Genomic DNA, 21,451 nt, shown 5'->3' with positions numbered 1-21,451 from the left:
TTTCCTCTAACAATGGACTGCAACCGGTTTGTTCGGAGTAAACAGGCCTCCATTTCATGTCGGAAGCGATAGTTGCGGTTTCCTAAATTGTTTTCCCGGTGGTCGCTCACCCGTTTCAAGTATTACTGTTTAGTCGTTTCGGAGAGGACATGTTTTTCTTATATTCACGTGACTTCCCATACTGGTCGGGGTGTATAGGGTAGTCATGTCTTGGTATTCAACAAGTGGTTGTATTCCGACATTCGGCAGAGACAAGCCGTGTTGACATTTCTTCACGCCATGTCTTTAAACTACGTCGCTTAGCTAGTGATAGTATTCGATCGGTTCGAAGTCCGGGTGGGACTTCGCTACCCGTAAGATGTGTATGGCGGTTTTAAGACGGGACAAAGACAGCTGTGATTGACTGAAATGTACATGGGTATATAGCTACAGGAAGATGGCTCCTATCACTAGAGTTGCGGTCACGGATAAGCTATCAAGAAGCTAGGATTAGTGGTCCTGCTGTATATCCGAGGCTGCTCGGTATCGAGTGACCTTCCACGGGTTAAGAGGTGAGTAATGTCGATTTGGGGCAAAGGATTAACACCTTATAGAAAACATTGCAGGAGTTGTATCTCCATTGTTGAAAATGTTATATGCATTTTGATACTATTTCCTTAATCAGGCGTTGATTGTCGATGTTTTTCACTTCAACATTATTTTGAATAATGCTGAGGGTTTAATATTTCATGCATACAAATAATGACTAATATCATAAATTCCTGTATAATCCCGTGAAACTCTACAGGTGTGAGGAGAAGAGTTTTAACGCCATCATGTCTAGCGCGGCTTGGTAACTGAAATATGCAAGAAAGCCCTGGTGATGGAGGTCTTGGGTATTTAGAGTTTGGTAAAATCACCTGGTAAAGGTGTGGTGCTGACAGACTGTGAAACAATCGGGGGACGCGGGATTCGAACCCTCAGTGAAATGTTTCCGGCTTGCCCAAGGTACACAAGTCAGCATTGCCAGCTGATGCACCTGGCCACCTATGTCCCCGGCATTTTAATGGCACGTTGACAGTGTTAGATACAGGAGAGAGGTTGTTACTTGAATCATATTATATCTACTTCTTATACTGGGGAGGTGGGGTAGCTTAGTGCTTAAAGCATTCGCCCGTCACGCCGGGTTCGATTCCCCACATGGGTGCAATATGTGAAGCCCATTTCTGGTGCCCCTAGTGACAGTGATGGAGCACTGCAAAATGCGACGTAAATGCATTCACTCACTCTGTGTGCGTGTCAGAGAGAGAGAGAGAGAGAGAGAGAGAGAGAGAGAGTTAGTTGGCTGTCTATTGCTGTATAACTATTCAGGGCGAAAATGCACAGTGTGTTTTAAATAATATCTTGTTTCATAAAACTACACACTGTAATGATGTTAATTTGCGTCTTTCGGGGTTCCCAGCCACCCCAATTAAACGTCGTAGTTTACAACAGCTGCAACAACAGCAGTTTGATCACAACGCCATGTGCCATAAAGAATGGATGCACACCATAAAAATGAAAATTACACAGTGCACTTATGCCTTTCGGGATTTTATTATGCGAATCCATTCAGTAGATTATATTGATTTTTTCTACCCTACCTGTTGTCATAATGTTGAATGTACTTGGCGATCTCTCTGTATTTCCAGGCAATAATATATTTTCGACTATTTTATTGTTGTATAAGTGATTGCTGATGGAACTGTTCCATAACTGTTTTCAATGTGCACAGGAATGGGCTTTCTACATTGTACCCATTGTACTAACAACGTTCATCACGAACAGAAGAAGAAGAAAACTGTTTTGGTTTGTCACATAATAATAATAAGAAATTATTGTGTCACGTGCTAGTAAGCAGTACGTAATGACGCGATTTAAACTTTTACACAGCATCCCTTCATCTGGCCTATGAAACACACGTATATCACAGTAAACATTTAAGACGAATAAGATGCATATTGAACATACATCACATTTCTTGCACACGTACATAAGTACATTCAGGCATGCGTCAAACTCACAACCACCCACACTCACAACCTCTACCCAGACACCCCCAACCCTGTACTAAAAGATATATAATTCCCTCGTATAAGCCTATGGCAGAACTGATGTGCACATTACTGTTAAAGATATATATAGCACGTTAGACGAAAGAGACCCACACGAATGATTGTATCATGTTTCAGTGCCGGAGCACATCCATAATTAAAAAAAATAACAAAAAAGAAAGCACCCGTTCGTGCGCGCTTACCTGTGTTTACTGAGACGAGCTTGCGCAGGTAGACAGTGAATATCACCTATTATCCAGAATATGAGGATCGTGCGATGAGAACATTGAACGTTCAGCGAGTTATGCATAACATTCTGGTAGAGAATGAGATGCGGTTGTACCACTTTAAGCATCATCCTAGACCTTTTATTATGTGGAATCAAATAATGGTATTCCTAAAGGGCATTCATGGGTGGAATCGAACCCGGATCCTAATAGAGACCAGCTGTTTGTTTAACAGTGGGCACCTCGTCGAGTTCCGTTCCATTTCCGGATCATACAATAATGTTTACTGTAATGTCAGGTTTGTTCATGAAACTTGAATAACATTTGTGACTGAGATTCTTTGAGACTTCAAGTGTTCGATACTCGTTGTGGAGCTGACATTGCTTAGAACCCTGCCAAATACTGCAGCATTACATATGTATATCTTTCCCGCCATCATCTAAAAGTTTTTACATTACTGACAGTCATCCATGGTAATCGTCCGATGTTTTGACTTGACTTTGTTATTATTTGTACCGATGAAACTACCCGGTGCGAGGGGTGCGACTTTCACGTATGAAATTTCACTACACACGCTTGATTGCCTGGCTGTTCTGCCAGCAAATGGTCTCCTCTCGTGAAAATTAGCGAACAGTGATCAATAATGATCGTTTGAAAAATAACTGTTTTATTCGGGTGTTCAAAATTGTGAGTCAAGTCATAAAGTTGGTCTTCCGATTTCACGTGACTGTTCAACATTTGGTTTTGTTGCCACTATTTGATTTTGTCTAGTGAGCAATTCATCGGTCTCAAATGATCTCCAAGCAGTAGCAGTTTTACTAGTAGACAGACCATCCTTAATTTTGAATGCGCCAACCGTATTCGAACAACCTGTAGTCGACAAGTCGAGTACTGCATTGTAAATCTTGTAAAGTGCCCCTACGATAACCTACACATTCTCTCAGGTTCTCGAAGTATCATGGGCTCTTCCCACACACGTGAACGTTATATAAATGGGGGTAGTACTTAAATATAGAACATCAGTGCAAAAAACTACCCCTCCCTGGCTGTTCCCAGAAACAAATTTGGGGTACAAGGGAAATTGTTCTGAAAATTATATGAATCACCAATACCAGTAACGATTGCCGCCATCATAAATAAATATTTCATGGTGGCTAGAGATTTTAAATGTTTTAAAATAGTGAACTTTTCCCAATGCATCCGCCCTCTTACACAAGATGGCAAATCTTTAAACATTTATGAGATAAACTGTGTTCGGAAAATAGATGGATGTTAGACCAAAAGGGTACTTTTAAAATTTCACTTGAAGCCGAACGCGTAGCGTGGCAAATAATCTGGCTGGAAAACCAATGACTGACAGAGTGAACACCGAACTGTATGCACGTTGGGATAGTTGACTCTTAAACTCTGTAGGCACCGACCACCCAATCACCGATCCATTAACTTTGTGGGCGTGCAGTAAATGGACCCGATGTGGACTAACACAGATTTGTTATAAGAAAGAGGCCCGAATGTAGCAAACTCTCTATGAGACACACATGTGCTCTTCCAATAGCTGCATATTTCAGCAGTAACACTATACAATTATACTATAACACTAAATACCCAACAATATTGTGGACAGGGAACACAGTAACGTCTTTGTACTCAGTGTGTTACTCAGCCGTTTCAGTAATTCGTCTTCGTATATACCCGCAAATTAACAAACAGTGTTGTAAGGAATGCCAACGCACTGTGTATTCTTTAGACAAGATCAACAGAATTATCTCCAGTAACCGTCGCGAGGGAACAACGGCTTTCCCATCAACTAATATCTGATGTTAAATGGACCATATTCACCACCCTATTCCCTGTAGTGGCTGCCTGTAGCGAACGCATATGAGAGCTCAAAGTTTACCGTTTGTGTGAGGTGCGACAATGATTGTGAACCATTTACCTCATTTACTCATGAAATGAATAAAAACCAAACCCCTTTCAAAATCGTAAGGGATCTCTGCAAGAGGTCCATTTTCAAAGACGGGGCTATCACAATGACCATGTTTATCAAGGTCTCCATAGTTACCATATTAGTACAGATTGGATAGATTAAAATAGTAGGATAGAGAATGTAATTAAAAAACATTAAGTAGAAAAAAAGGTGCAAGGGTACATGGTTCATGGACAGGGGACCCGTGAAAATCCGGGTAAGATTTGGTATTTAGCAAGAAGTGCTTGTCGTTCGAGGCGACTAACAGGATCTACCCCAGATTTCTCCAAACAAACTTAAGTCTGAGTTTTGACTTAAGTTCAAGTTTTTGCTCAAATTTGAGAAAATGCAGGAACATGCATTTTCCAGAATGAAAGGAAATTGGTATCCAGCTCAAACATAGTAGACAATCTGAATTTGGACTGATAGATTTCTTTAGTTGTTTTGGACTTTTTCAGTCTAAACAATGCAGTTGAGATAAAAATTCAGCTGTTTCAAATTGTCAAACTCAGTTTGAGATTTGAGTTAAGACTTAAGTTTGTTTCCAGAAATCGGGCCCTGGTGTTTTGACCTCCGCCAAATGGCAGGAATATTGCTAAGTGCGGCGTTAAACAACAAACAATACATGGGCAAAGGTCCATATCCACTCAAGGACAAAACGCTGTAGTGCATCGTGTGAGGCATCAGGGTTAGTACGAAGTGCTAGACGTCATTAATGTTTAGCAGACAGGAACATTGGTGGTTTGAAGACCTGGGTCGAAGTTGCCTATCTGCCCGACAGTATCATCCAATAAGTGCTCAAACTGACTTAGTTACCGGGATCAGACACGGCAAAATCCGGACGGTCGCACTGATATAGTTATGTTGGCTCTCGCTCATTTTGTCACTGCAGTACTTTAAATTGTTTAGTTCCCGATCTTCATTGTTCCACGTTGATGCCCCTTTCATTGCAGCTGAATCAGTTGCCATTCACACTGAATGTATCGATGAAAAGTATCATCAAGTCACTGAATGTATCGATGAAAAGTATCATCAAGTCACTGAATGTATCGATGAAAAGTATCATCAAGTCACTGAGGAAAGGACAAGCATGAGGGAGAAAACGTATAGATGTCGATACTCACATGGCTGACAGGTCAACTGCAGGTGTTGAACGTCGTGGCGTATACTCAACATGACGTATGGATCTCATCCGAATTTACGATTAAGGTTTTGGATTTATCTTTGACTGACATTTAAAGACGAAACTGTAAATCCAGGATATCATCTAGTCCGTGTCTAGTAAGAATCCAAACGGACCAGTAAACTTCTTCAGTTGCTGGCCCGAGTGACTAGTGCTATTTCACGAGGCCATTTTGAACATAACACACTCAAATCATGCCAGACTGTGGCCTGATAAAAACATACATCAGTTTAGTGATGAAACCCGTGTCTACTTTTAAATATCGGACTAATGAAGTATTTTGTGATCAGATAAGTTTAGGAATAGCTAGCCCGACTGGCTTGCAAAATTTTGGAACTATTTCGCACACTGTAATCTGTAAAACTCCCACGTTCTTTTGGAAGTTGAATCCGTGAATTCCCCCACTGTGTCTACCAATATCACATCGTCTCCAGCTAACAACTTCTTCATTCTCAGTTGCCATATTGTACGTTGGAACATGGACAGTTTATTCAAATTTCTTTCCACCTCACTCACTCACTCACTCACTCGAAATACATGTCAAACAACCACAATTAGAGAAAAAAGAGGAAGGGTTACTTTGGCATTGTGTATTTCCAAAAAAATATCATTTTAGTCAGTTTTGCCATATACTCTCTGAAATCGACAATGATGCGATTTCCTTCATGCACACTTGAATTTGAGTCACCTTATGTACATCAGAGCTAACTTTGACTCGGGTACTCATTTTGTTGAATTTGGTCACATTGTGTCCAGGGATCTGAAACATGAACGTAAGACCTATAATTTAACCTAAACCCAAACATGTTTATCTCTAGGTTAAACGCCAGGCATTTCAACTGAACAATCAGTCGGATTAAGCTGTAGCCATGTTCGTCACAATCAGACGGTCAGTTCTGTTGACCAAACTTGTTATCCGTCGTCCAGATATTCGGTCCAGCCAACCAAACTATGTCAGTTAACGAGACTGGGTTAACTTCAACAAAGGGGCGTATTCACCAGAGCAACCCGATATACCCCAAGCGCTGTCGGGGGAGTTTATAACGACAATCTCTGTACTTTAGACTTGCATGAATCTCTAAGGTAGTACTATATGATTAAAATAATACACAGCGGAAACTGTCAAACCGGCATATGTCCAATCCGACAAGTTGTCAACATCGGTAAAACAATCTCAGCTCCCATCCATGACTTGTACATCTACCATCAGCTCAGCAATCCATCATTTTGGCTAAACCGGACTAGTTCTTTAGTCCCAATGAGTGCCAGTTTAGACAGCGTCCACTGTAAAAACAATCTTTAAAAATCTAAATAGCAGCCTGGGGTACTGTCCGTTTATTTAGAATTGCTTCTTTAATTATAGAACTACGAAACATCTAGGGGCATGTAGTTCACTCAATACAACCATAGGGTAAGGTTAAGTACTCTGAGACAGTAAATGCACCTTGTCCAGGAGGTTTATATAGAACGCAGATTTTGTTTGGTGACTTTACAACTTCTCTCCACAGTCAGCAATACTGGTGCACCGTTGCGTTTGTCATACAACTTGACATGACTGAGTTAAGGTTGGTCGGGTTTTCGCTTTGTATAAAAAGTGCTATCTACCTCTGTATTTTGGATTATAGTTGCAGTTTCATAGAAATCTGGGTCAGCATCTTTATTCCTTAAACTTTATTCTCAAATCAAAATAATTAAAACGTATGATCTGCAACAAATGCACAATAAGAAAAATGGAAACATTTGGCGTATATGCACTCTTTAACTCCACACGAAATCAATCATATTTATAATAAATTTTACTTGATATCTGTCATGTGTTATGATGTACAACGCAACTCCAAAATTATAGATATTAAGGATGCAAGCAAAGTGCAACAGCTCTTTCTCCTACCAGAATTTAGTATTTCAGTGATACGCTTGACACTTGTCACTTATTTAAATCCTAGTTTCCTCACAGCGATATATTTGGCACTAGTCACCTGTTTAAATTCTTGTTTCCTCACAGTGGTATGCTTGATACTTGTCACTTATTTATATCCTTTTCACCTATTTAATTTTTTCCTCACAATGATGTACTTGATACTTGTCACCTATTTAAATCCTAGTTTCCCCACAGTGGTATGCTTGATACTTGTCACCTATTTATATCCTTTTCACCTATTTAATTTTTTCCTCACAATGATGTACTTGATACTTGTCACCTATTTAAATCCTAGTTTCCCCACAGTGGTATGCTTGATACTTGTCACCTATTTATATCCTTTTCACCTATTTAATTTTTTCCTCACAATGATGTACTTGATACTTGTCACCTATTTAAATCCTAGTTTCCCCACAGTGGTATGCTTGACACTTGTCACTTATTTAAATCCTAGTTTCCCCACAGTGGTATGCTTGATACTTGTCACCTATTTAAATCCTAGTTTCCCCACAGTGGTATGCTTGACACTTGTCACTTATTTAAATCCTAGTTTCCCCACAGTGGTATGCTTGACACTTGTCACTTATTTAAATCCTAGTTTCCCCACAGTGGTATGCTTGATACTTGTCACTTATTTAAATCCTAGTTTCCCCACAGTGGTATGCTTGATACTTGTCACTTATTTAAATCCTAGTTTCCCCACAGTGGTATGCTTGATACTTGTCACCTATTTCATTTCCTCACTGTGTGTATTTCCACAAATGTTTCCAGGTATGAGTTGTGAAGGGATTGACAGCTGTTTATCTGTAAGGATGTGATCTCACATATCATATTTTTTGTTGTCTTTCTAGTAGTATTTTAGATATCTTACCTCTAGGTATCTTGGTGTTACCATGCTTGAAAACAGCCCGTCTCATTGATGATCATCTTCTTCGAAATGTGGGACTGGCGTTGTACCAGATATCTGTCTTGTATTGATTTTTACCAGTCTGTATGAGTGAGTGAGTGAGTGAGTGAGTGAGTGAGATGGGATTAACAAGTTTTGAGAAGTACCCCAGTTTTGTCACGACGTGTCGGGGCGTCGGGGTAGCCTAGTGGTTAAAACGTTCGGTTTTCTTCGCCGAAGACCTGGGTTCGATTCTCCAGATGGTTACAATGTATGAAGCCCATTTCTGGTGTCCCCCGGCGCGATAATGCAGGAATATTGCTAAAAGTGTCGTAAAACTAAACTAAAAGTGTCGCTTTAATGTACGAGGTCAGACCGACGTGATAAAGATCGTAGACATCCACCACCTTGATGTGAGATACGAATACGGTATGATGCTGAAAAACACACTGTGGGTGAACCGGGATTCGAACCCATGTTTATATGTTTCCATTGCTTCTAAGCACATGGAATTGAGGCGAGTAGCCATCCTTTCTCCACTGTTCCCGCAACCGTATATTACTAGGAGATTAGGCAGATATCGTATAGGTATCGAAATAATGCGAAATGTTTATACGTAGCATACGTAACCGTGACATAAAATAATATTCATTCTATCTTAAAACCATTGGTGACCCTGTGGCCTAACATCATGAGTGTGTGCACTCCTTAGTCGAATGTATAACCAATGTTCGTACCATTTCTGAATTTTTGTAATCATTGTGATCAGTTTGAAACACTGATGTTAAGCATTAAATATTACAATCATGACGTGGGGCATAAAAACGATGTACGTCATGGGTTAAAACCTGGCTAAAAGTTTTCTTTCTCACATTTGGGACAATAAGGTAGCCTTGTGGGAGAAATGTTTGCTCATCACACCAAAACAACGGGTTCGATTCTCTACATGGGTACTAAGTGTGAGGACCAATTTCGTCACCCCCCTCCTTGACAGTGCTGGAATATCGTTAAAACCAAATTTACTCACTCATCCCCTCTCGCCCGTTACCATATTTTCAATTCCACTCCACAAAACACCTCTCCGTGATAAACGCAACTACGGACAGTCTGTGGTGTCATACTTATGACCGACCCGTGAAGGTCCGGGGTAGAATACCCCTTCAGCAACACATGCTTGCCATATGAGGCGACTATGCTTGTCGTAAGAAGCGATTAACGGGATCGGGTGATCAGACTCGCCGACTTGGTTGACATGTCATCGGTTCCCAGTTGCGCAGATCGATGCTCATGCATGCTGTTGATCACTGGATTGTCTGCTCCAGACTCGATTATTTACAGATCGCCGCCATATAGCTGGAATATTTGCTGGTTCTCTGAATGCGGCGTAGAACTAAATTCACTCACACTCATACTTATGACTAGTGTTATATTGCTTGAGTTATTTATGTACATGTATACTATTCATTCACACATAGAGCGTCACGCTATCTAAACGTCTTTGATTGATAATAATGAGATATGCATTGAGCAGGTTCTAGAACACAGTGACACTGACATTGATCCCTGATAGTAACTAACAACATGATATAGAGGGGTGGTCCCATACATAGTCTCTTTGAATGACGTTGCTTGGAAAACGGTTATAAATGAAACGCTCTTTGTGACTTCGACTACGAGAATGAAACACAACAGTAGATCAACCTCTGTAAAAGTTTCCTGATTGCTACCTGTACTGTTATCACGCAAGTGAATAAATGCACACCTATGTTTTTCTCAACAGCCGTGGGAAAACGTACATACAATCATGTACACAGATTTGATAACACAGAAGTCTTTTGTCAATGACTACAGCAACTAAAGAGATTATAACGCTTACATGAGCACATTAATCTGTTTACCTGAAAATATTTTTATAAAACATTTGGGTCTAGTATTTACAGTGGACCTTTTTGAAAAAGTAAAATTGAGAGAAGTGCATATATAGATAGACTCGATAAAAAGTAGTACATGGGATATACAGAAATATGTTTGAACCACACCCCGTGATCTTTTCTGTATTTTGCATATGCTTTCATGTCCATTAAGAACATATTTACACGTGTTTATGTTATGTGCAAACGGGGTGATTGTGCACGATGTGCGCTTGTGGAGTAAATAGATGTGCTTGTTGTCAAAAACACCACCGTTGAACAATGTGTACCACACTACCTACAACGGTATGGTCTCGCATGTAAATTTCATAATCTGTCAATGATATTGACATGCTCTATTATGCTTCTCCGGTGTGACGTCTGTTTTCTCCGTTAAACAACGCCCGTTATTATAGAACGTTAAGATGTCAGTGTATTATTTACAAAGCTCAAATGATACGTCATTGAATATGGTAGCGATCGTGGTCTCCACCCGTGTCCACACCCATCTGTATGAGAGCAGTATCGTGCTGCTGGCGACTGGACCCGCCCTATACCATGATGTATGAACAGGAACGATTTATGTTTGATTCTGAAAACACGATGCCCAGCCTTGTGTTGTGTTGTAGCTGTGTGCAAATATCAAAGTCAGACAAGCTCTGTATACTTATGTTAAAAATCGTTAGCCGTTATTTGTTATGTTGGTAAAATAGCCGGTAGCACAAAATGGGATGGACGAATATATAATAATTATATGAACGCACCCAGTTAAATACCAAGGGGTGTGTGATGTGTCTGTGCGTGTACGTGTATCGCCGGTTTACGAAATGGGCGGGTTTGTCTGTTGAGACTACAACACACATGCATTCGTTTGAAGTTATGAAGTTATAATATGACGATTTCTCTGGATATGAATACGTTAGAAAGTTCGCCAGTTACGAACACTGAAAATCACAATAACACCAAGTGAACCAGTCCATGCTTGTCGTAAGAGGCAACTAACGGGATCGGGTTATCACACTGAATAAACTATGGATATCTGTGCAGGTTTTGTAGTGACCATCGTAAAATGCTATTCAAATCAACTTTTAAGTCTCCTTTCGAATTGATATGAATCAAGGAGAAATATATGTTATTTCCAAAGTTCTAACCGAACTCGGGAGAGAATGTCAAAGTAAACATTTTAATTCAAACTTTGTAAGAATGGTGTTGGAATACTAAGAACGCATTTAGAACCTGTCTCGAATGATTGACAAGCCAAGCGTACTACATCACGAATGCCGCTCGAATGAATGGGAATACAGAAGGAATAATTTGAATGCCGTTAGAATACACTGAGAATACTTGAAATGTATTTAGACGATTGCTGCATCAATAGCACCATCCGAATAGCACGAATGTCCGAAATGCATCAAGAATGTCCCAGGAGTGTTCCACGATGGAGTATAAAAACCTGTTGACTATTCATCAGTCTCTGCCGAACTCTTGTGTAGTACTGACCCCATGGACCATGTTGCATTGCTCCAGATGACCTTCAGCAAGACCTTTTCGAAGAGATGTGGAAGAGACCCAGGAGATTCCAGACCAGACTATGTCAGACTGATTAAAGGAGGAGGTTGTATGGACATTGCACAAGACTGATGGAGGAGCTCAGAGTTGAGTTTCAACTGCCTCAGGATAGAGCTTGCCATGCTCCATCAGTTGGTGCAGAGAGTAGGACCAAGAATACACAAGGACGGTACATGTATGAGAAAGGCGCTACTTCCAGGCTTAATTGTTATTATTTTCATAACTCCACCATATTGCTGGAATATTGCTGAGTGTGGCGTAAAACTAAACTCACTAACTCTTCTCTGTGGTCGTCATGGTCTTTGTGGATTGAAGTTACAAGTTCCTGTGAGTTGACGTTGATGCTTACGGAAATATGTCTGATGCTCATATCTTCAACGAGTAAGAGCTCAAAGATTGGCTTGAAGGCGGTAGTCGAGGAGACAAGGCTGGAAAGAAGCAGATCCCCGAGCATTACTTCAACAAATCACTTGAGTTTGGGGCCTGGCAGAACAGGATGACTGATACATGAGTTTTTCGGCAGTGTTCTAATGATGTCAGGACTCAACGTAAATGCAAACAACGTTCATTAAACATAATTATGAAGCTTTCGACAGTTATGGGTATATTTTTCTTTTAAACAAAGCAGGCAGCATGGATTGTAGCCAGACACTGCTTTGTGGATTCAAGCACTGTCAACACCATTACTTGCCAACATAGTGCATATTGTATGTTTATTCTTCACATGGGCGGTATAATAAAACAAAAGGTCAGTATGTATTGACAGCATATCGCATGAAACTCCACCCAGTGTTCCAGCTCATGTTATTTTATTGTCTACAAACAAACTGGACATGTTGTCGGTGTTGGAGGTTACTAACGAGATTCACAAGCTATCGCTACTTTTTGCTGACTTGGGTGTGTGAATATTGTTTTATCCTACTCTTGACAAAAGAACAGCCGCCCCACCCCATGCCCCATGATATCACAGTAGGGAGTCCAACACCATATCCGGCGGCTCTATGGACACGTCAGAAAAGTGTTCAAGCTAAGAGAAAATGTTATTTACCTTACCTCACACATAAATGTTTTCTGATTGGCTGATTCAATCAATGAACCCCGCTTATAAACAAGTTACATTTTCTAGTATGTTACTCGCTGGAAATGCTGAACTTCGTTTGGCTCTCGTGTTAATAATGTTTCCTAACTCCGGTACTCCTTACTATGATCCAATATCCACACTTCAAACAGTTCAAAATTAGCATTGAGGTGTTCGGTAAGATAAATACGTTGTTCACTGGTCCCTCGGGTCCCGTGGGTTGATGTTCATGTACCCTCGAGAACAGTGAATAGCTGGTAGTATTCCACTCAATGTAACGAGTAACCTGTTTTTTTATCGTTTATCGTTTTATCGTTTATAACGAACTGATGGATGTGTCGAACTGGTTGTTTTGCCCTTGCCAATTGGACATATAACTATATATAACAAGCCACGGTTAGTCGAACTGTATTTAGAGTTCGTAACAGTATGCTATTACACCCACTTATTACACCCACATTTTAGTGGAAATCATACTATCCATCAGAAGATTAGACTCACTAGTGCAAATGTAGCCACTTTCTTCAGTCAACTGTTCTAAATTACATTTTGCAGTTTTTTTCATATTGTTTCAAGATACTGTTTACTTATGAACTGTTCCATTGTAAAACAAATTCATACCCTTGAAACGATTGTCATGAGATCAATAAATGATGAAAAGCAGTGAAAATTGTTAAATTCTTAACAACACTTTACAACAAAATGCAGCTGTTGTTATGCACGATATTTGCACATGCTTGTCAGCAATTTGATGCTTGATTATCATGCAATTCATCTGCAGAAAATGTGCAGTTGAAGTCCCCAGGATAGTGGAGAAATTCATTTTCGGTGTAACCAAATACATAACATATAGTGAGTGCTTTAAGTGACGCTAAACGTTTGATGGGTAGTATATATAATATAATGTTCTTTCACAACTGCACAGCCCTTTATTACACATTGAATACCCGACAGAAGCGTGTATTAGCAGTTTTCCTTTTGAAAGAGAAACGTACCAACATAAAGGGACTTACGCCATTTCTTCTGTACACTATGCGCTCTGATATTGGCGACCACTCAGTGTAACGTGCTTTGTACCTCTGACTTCAAGGTAACTAGGCAATGACGTCGAGTGGTACAAGTGATAAAAGTGTATATCCCGTTATGCACATACCTACCCCACACAAACAGCATTCATAAACATTTAAGTTATGGCTCTTGGCGTAACACTCAAACAAGCATTTTATGGAAAAGAATGTTTCCCGCGTGGTTGCTCAATTCACCCCCTCTCGCACTCGTGCAGCTTGATCTCTTTGCAGAACATGTACTTCGCATGGAAGCTCTCGGTGTGTAGGTTGTATGAATTCTGACCCATTCATTCCCCACACCCACCTGAACACCTTCTGCCGTTGGACAGGGGGCGATCTTTTCATCGGACATGTCAGATTCGTGTGATATTAAGTACTGAGCAATGCTTAGTTTCCACTTCACAAGAGGGAGCCAAGTCAGGTTATTTTCTGCTCAGTACACGCTATTACATACCCGAGTACTGATAATGATATTGTGTTCATGCTGGTATGGGTGGTCATGTGGCACTGAATGGAGTCACTGTGAAAAATTATATTCTTGACTCTTGTTTTTTTTTCTTGTTCCACGCCGCAAACCATTCTTTTCGTGTAATGTGTAAGTGAGTGAGTGAGTTTAGTTTTACGCCATACTCTGCAATATTTCAGCTTAATGGCGGTAACCTGTAAATAATCGTGTCTGCACTAAAATCCAGTGATCAATAGCATGAGGATCTCTCCATGCAACCAGGATATGATGACATGTGTCAGCCAAGTCAGAGACCCTGAGTACCCGATTCCTTTAGTCGCCTTGTACGACAAGCATGAGATGCTGAAAAATTTCAAAAACGTGTAATTTATCACTGTATAAATGGATATTCATCCTAGTTGGTTGTATAAAGGAAAATCGCCCACAATGCATAGTGCTATGTTAATTTCATAACTGTATCCTCGTTCAGCTATCACGCAAAGCGGCTGTTGATGTGACTATAAACCACCCTCCATATGTCATGCAATCAGTCACACGCTCCACGGGGTATCTACTCTGTAATGGCTACCCAGCAAATGGACTTGCATATTGCAACTAATTTATAGATTGAGTCAGTCATGATAGATGTTTTACGATAATTATTGTTGTGAGGTATTGAGGAACTTGGGGACGTTGTGCCAAATGACGAAAGTCTTTGTGCAGACATGTTAATCACAACTTCTAAGATCAGCAACTGTCTGTATGTTTAAATACCTGGATGTAGCTGATATAAGTCTGCATGATCCAGCTCCAGATCTAATACCTTTACTGGTCTTATAATGTACCCTATGGCACGAGTGAAAACATATCTCAAACCCCGACGGACTTACTCCTCAAAAGATTACACAAGAGTAAGTAGCATTAAGCCTCCATGACACTAATAAATATGGCATCTGAAGTATCGGGAGTCTTAAATGTTAAACAAACAAAATAAAGACTTGATTATTCTTGACCTGGGTGGAACAGTAATAAGATTTGAAAAACGGAAATCTCACTAGCAAAGACTGAACTATTTCACCACGCCCCTGCAAGTTGTTGATTGTGTATGCCGTCTGTAGGAACTCATCGTGGGCGGGTATCCTCGATACAGGTTTCATAGGCAGTTCTTGCGAAACTCTGCGAACCTCGGTCATTTGTGTGCATGTGTCCATCCAGTCCACCATCCACCTGCATGTATGTTTCTTTTTTGTTTATATTTATCACCTATAGCTAACTATTTCTATCGACCCTGCCTTACCGGTATTCATGTAGTGATGTATGTAGATCAGCAGAGTAGATGACGAGTTGTCTGTTTCTTAAAGGTGCATGTGTTCACCCTGTCTGTGTCTGTTTCCTCATACATCTGTAAATACAGATACGGCAAAGTCCTGTTAATCCTGACGACATCATACCGAACCAAATCTTTGGTTCAACTTATTCTTTTTGGGAACAATGTTCTAATTGTGTCATGCATGTCAACAAAACTGTCTGTATATCTAACCATGTGTCTCCCTGCTTACCTAATAAGAAGTTATACACACACACACACACACACACACACACACACACACACACACACACACACACACACACACACAGAGCGCGATACTGTTGCACAATTTCACCATCACTTATTGCTACTAGCAGTGACAGCGACCGTTAATGTGCGAAATGGCTGACCCTTTTACTCATTTCCCGGAATGGCTGGAATAGCCATTTTGACGAGATATCTGATTTCACAATCTGATTGTAACGTATACATGTGCATGCTTAGCTTACTGGTGTTACGTGTAAATTTTGATGACGTTATGTGGAATTCTGCCATGAAAGACCTTTCGGTCACACTGCATTTTCCTTGAAGGCCTAGAAATCTCACCGGACTAGACTCCCGATATTCTACCGTGTCGGCTAAAGCTGTTACCTATGTGTCTCCCATCTGCATGTATACGTTTCTTCCATATCTGTACGTCTGCAGCTGTTTGTCGAACAACTTTCAGATATTTCTATCAATGTCTTCATTATATACGCGTATCCCCACCCATCTGCTCAATCTCATTGTCTTTATGGGTCCATCTAGGTTCCCATGTGTCCATCATTATAATTGCGAGTCAGATGCTTGCATTCCCATTCACTCCTATGGAAGATTATAACTGCCACATTCTAAACATATACCCATGGAAACGAGTTAGGGAACACATGAAAGTACAAATGTACGTATATTCTTTTCAGGACTACAGTGAAATACAAAGCTTGTGGAGAAACATGGAAAAGAATAAAGAAACACTAAACGTCTTGCACTTTCATGTGTTCTCTTATTTGTTTCCATGAGTATATATATCATGCATATAGATAAATATAAATACATTCATCTTCTTACTTTCATCTACGTAGAATAAGTTCATTATATTTGCAAGGGTTACTTACTTTTCAATGCAGTGTAAAGAACTTTACCTACCGAAAACAAGTCTCTGATATTGTCTTGTAAGTAGCAGATATAAATATTATCTACGATGATGATGATAATTGTTTATTTTTATTGTGACAATGTAAAATTATTACTTTGGCAACATTGGCCATGCGCGTTGATTCGTGATTGGCCCGTTACATCAAATAGATGCTCCTTTTGTATATGAGAAATCACGTTTGGCTGTAGTCTTCCTAGTCAATGTATTTCGTGACGGTTGGAAATGCAGTCAGACATCCCACACAGATTGGTAATTTGGTAAAAGACGTAGTGGTGTTGAGGTTGAAATATTGAATATTATCTTCACCGAGTTTTAGGGTGCTACTTGTCTTCGCGAGATTGCGTCACACTTCATATGAACCATGTTGCCTAGTCGAAAAACGACTTCAGCTACGCCCATGTCAAACAACTAGTTTCGGGAACACATACTTAAATGTAAACAATAATTATATTTGTCTAGATTCCCGATTGTCAAATCTGACTCTATAGCGTACAGACGGGAGCGTTGCCAGGTTTGTTGTGTAGTTTCTGACCGCTCGTTTATATTCACATATTTATCAGTAAATATCCCAACAGATACTGTATTTATATGCAGGCATTGACCTATCCTTGCGTGCCGGACATTTAAACATATGCTTGAAACAGAATATGACCAAGACATCATAAACGTTAAGAGAACGTGACTAGGCTGAATAAAGTCATAAAACAAGCAAGTCCGAAGAGAGCTGAGATGCCCGTGTAAATACATTATCTTCAAATTGCCTTGATCTAGTTTGCTTCCTTTCAGCTACAATAATGGCGGTGAGGTAGCCCCATGTTTAAAGCTTCCGCTAGTCACGCTACGACACAGCATCGATTTCCCACATAGATACAAAGTGTGAAACCCATTGCTGGTGTCCCTCGCCGTGACATTGCTGAAATATTGATAAGAACGTAACGCCATACTCACACAACACACTTTGCTTTATCAAAAATCCGTGAATCCGTTCTGTTTCTTACAGTTTACAATGTATATACAATCAGCATCCATCAGCTACACACAGTTATTTGTGATCAGGACCTCCTTTCACAAATCTTACAAGGTGATTGTAAGTTACTAAGGTACCCGACGTTCAGTGTTAAATAATCGAAGTTGAGGTTAACGTTGGTAAAGGTTGCACTGTGAAAGGATCATCGGTAAATGTTCTAACATATGTTCTCATTTCATATTTCAGCTATGGCAAAGAAACCTCCTACCGCCTCAACAAGGAGGTCAAAGATTTCGGACACTGACCGTTTGCCGGACAGGCCCGTGAAAGGAAAGATAAAACCAGAGGAAGAACTTAAGAAGGCATTTGACCCGATGAAGAACCTTCATCTATGGACCATGTGGAGAAGTGCAGTAAATGGCAAGATTGTCGATGAAGCCAAATCTTTCAATGAACAGGACTTCCGGGAGCACCCACTTGGCAAATCATTAACTAACGTTCCTTTGAAACGTTTGATCAAACACGAAAAAGGATCAAGGGAAATAGCAGAGTCCATGATGAACCCGACCAAACAGACTAGCACGTCATCAAACTTTCAAAGTGGACATAGAAAATCTTATGGACGAAGCGAAAGATCTGATCAGAGTGGGGCGGTCTGTCTGGGGACAAAGGAGTTTGTGTATTTCGGTGTCCCTCGTGTGGTTTTAAAGAAATAATGTGTGTAGTGCTTGCAACATCCCCTCAGGGCAAGGGGGATAAATGGCTTCATCCTGATAAATGGCTTCCAAAGTTTATGGGGATAAATGGCTTCCAAAGTTTTCATCCTTGCCGATCGTAGTGTTACCAATGACTGTTATAAATTATGTATTGTATGCTTCCCTCCAACTGACCAATCAGATTTCAGTTCTTACGTCATCAGAATGTGCTTCAAATACACTGGGCGCTGAGTCAAGAAGCTATATCTGACAATCAAGATCTCCATTGCGATAAAACGGATCTTAGCGGATGTGCATCCATTCACTTCAACATCTGAGAGTTCACATGTTGCAGATCCTGCACCCGATCGAACTCCACACAGCCGATGACGTACTGCTTATGAACCGAATGTCCATTTCATTACGCGCCTTTTATTATAATATAGTACATACAGTACATGTACATAGACAAATTAGACTAGCTATATTATAACTTCATACTTTCTGCCTGGTTCGGCAAGGAAGGAAATTTGATTTTATAGTTCGTTTACTACCTTACCCCCTTTTTTAATATGTGTAGATATTTATGTATCCAATCATCGCCTGTGTACTCTGGAATGCTTGAAGACCAAAACAGAAATCACCAGTTTCCATAAACGTTTTTGTCTCGTGTCACTATCTTAACATCGGCTACTGGTAGCAGTATAGTCAGATATGAAGTAACTCACTCCTTTCTGCTATCTACCAGACTGCCAGTTTTCAGAAACAATGAACTCATATAGGAATCCAAAGTGTGAAAGTGCTTCATTTGAGGTTGAGGTTTGTTGAGGTTTTTAGTATCAATTAATGTATCCAGTATATGATAAATGCATTCTAAAGAATTCTAAATTTCATATTCAATCGCCCTTGCAATGCATGCATTTTTACAAAGGTTTTTGTGAAACGGTATTTTACGTTTTGAGATGTGATTGCGAAGGAAACTTTCATGTGTGATTTACGTATCTCACTAATTGCATTAAAACATCAACATTTATGGTCTATGTGATCTTTTCTTATAAAAAATTATTAATATACTGTTCCGTTCACACCGTATTGTTGTCAGTATCATTTATGTGTTAATATCATATTAATATCATATTGTTTAGCAATTCCTAAAGGCACAATTTGAGCTATAGAGTGAAATTAGGTCTACTTGCGCCCAACACGAAACAGTGCTTTGTGATCATATACAAGTAGCTGTACCTGGCCTAAGGTACGCGATTTGATGGAAGATACGGTCTGAGGAGACTTACTGCTTCATACACAGACTGGACAGCCCACTTTTGAGGCCTTTTTAAAATCAAATTACTAGATTAAGCAATTTTTCACAAGTCCCGCCGTTGTACAAAGCAACCTTAGTTTTAAGTCTACATTATGGCAGGGGAGTTATACTCACCCTAGCGTAAAGATCGTTTTGTACAACAGCACGCTGACAATTTTTTAAAACAGGATTCCGCTTGATTGCGTGTTTGTTGTTGAGATCCGATCTCATCAACCATAGCTTGTGACTAAATACAGTCGAATCTGGACCAAATGCATCAGTTACTGGTACCATGAGCAACACCGCACGATAACACGTTGTCAACCACGTCGCCAGTCAGAGCACACGGCCAATCGCATCTCACAGATGATGATGATGATCATGATGATGATGATGCTGATGATGCTGCTGCTGCTGCTGCTGCTGCTGCTGATGATGATGCTGATGACGACGACGATGATGATACTATCAACCTGTACAACTATACGCTCTACGTTTTCTCATAATCGTGTGAACATGTACTCATTTGCCACATACAATGTCTACAATTCTCGTGGCTGTCTACTCTTGACATGCAAATAACGTTGTTATCAGTTTACGGCGAACTTACTGAAGATGTGGTGCTGACTTTATTGAGGTATGAAGATTGTTCAAATCTGAGATACTACGTGCATGAAGGTCTTAGTATCTGAGTTTTCCTCTCGTGTTATCAGGTCCTCGTTTTGTGATCTGACAGATTCTGTATAATTGAGGAGCGTAAATGATGGTGAGCTGTAAAAATTGTTCGTGCAACAGACACCCATCTAAACTTTTTAACTCCTGGCGTGATGTGCTGTCTATAGGAGACGTAGTTAATACGGAACTTGCATAATCCACACGTACTAAAACTAGGGCAGTATTCCCCTCTCACAGGGATGCTAATGGGAAGACAAATATCATGCACTGGAGTCGTTAATATCAGGAACATAGATAAAGTATTATATACTCCACAGAATTAGCAGTGCTCGCATTTCCACTCTAATGAGTTCTAATGAGCATGATTTTCCTCTGTGGTAATGAGATCCACGTAGTTCAGGGGAGATAACTTGTTCAAGTCTCGTTTTCGTATTAAGTTAATGATGCGGCCATAATATCAGACTTTGGGTCTGTAAAGCTGAACTTTGTGAACTGGGAATGGTTTAACCGAAGATCACTTACATTTGATTTAAGTTGTCTTTCCGACGCAATTTCGGCGTATCTTACAAGGACTGATCATGACTATACGGGTTTGCATCGAGTTTAACACTAGAAATGGACTTCACACATTGAACCAATGTTGGGAATTGAACTCTGGTCCTCGGCGTGATGAGCGGACACTTTAATCACTACCCTACTATCATCTTCTAACTTGAAGAGAAATGTCAAACACATGCCCACCAATTACCATGAAAGAGATACAGGTATCTGAAGCTTGTCAGAAATACACAAGGATACGAATAAATGTGGACAGTATTTAATATACTGGTATATTCATTTCGAGCGAGATTGAGCGAGTTTAGTTTTACACTGCATAAAACAGTATTTCAGCTATATGGCGGCGGTGTGTAAATAATCGAGTCTGCACCAGATAATCAAGTGATCAACAGCACGGCGATATATCAACACATTTAGCATACGATGAC

At 40.1% G+C, this 21,451-nt stretch overlaps 1 protein-coding gene across 1 annotated transcript; it reads left to right on the top strand.

Moving 5' to 3' along the window:
* The first annotated feature begins 461 nt into the window (after positions 1 to 461).
* Positions 462 to 19,517, top strand: LOC137290890 (uncharacterized). Its single transcript, XM_067822061.1, has 2 exons — positions 462 to 551; positions 18,042 to 19,517. Exon 2 carries the CDS (start codon positions 18,044 to 18,046, stop codon positions 18,509 to 18,511), a length of 468 nt encoding a protein of 155 aa, XP_067678162.1. The 5' UTR covers positions 462 to 551; positions 18,042 to 18,043; the 3' UTR covers positions 18,512 to 19,517.
* Positions 19,518 to 21,451: the final 1,934 nt, after the last annotated feature.

The sequence above is a fragment of the Haliotis asinina genome, chromosome 7 (assembly GCF_037392515.1).
Source record: "Haliotis asinina isolate JCU_RB_2024 chromosome 7, JCU_Hal_asi_v2, whole genome shotgun sequence".
Taxonomy (NCBI): Eukaryota; Metazoa; Mollusca; class Gastropoda; order Lepetellida; family Haliotidae; genus Haliotis; species Haliotis asinina.
The sequence above is the reverse complement of the archived record's forward strand: the minus strand, read 5'-3'. Positions and strand labels throughout refer to the sequence as shown.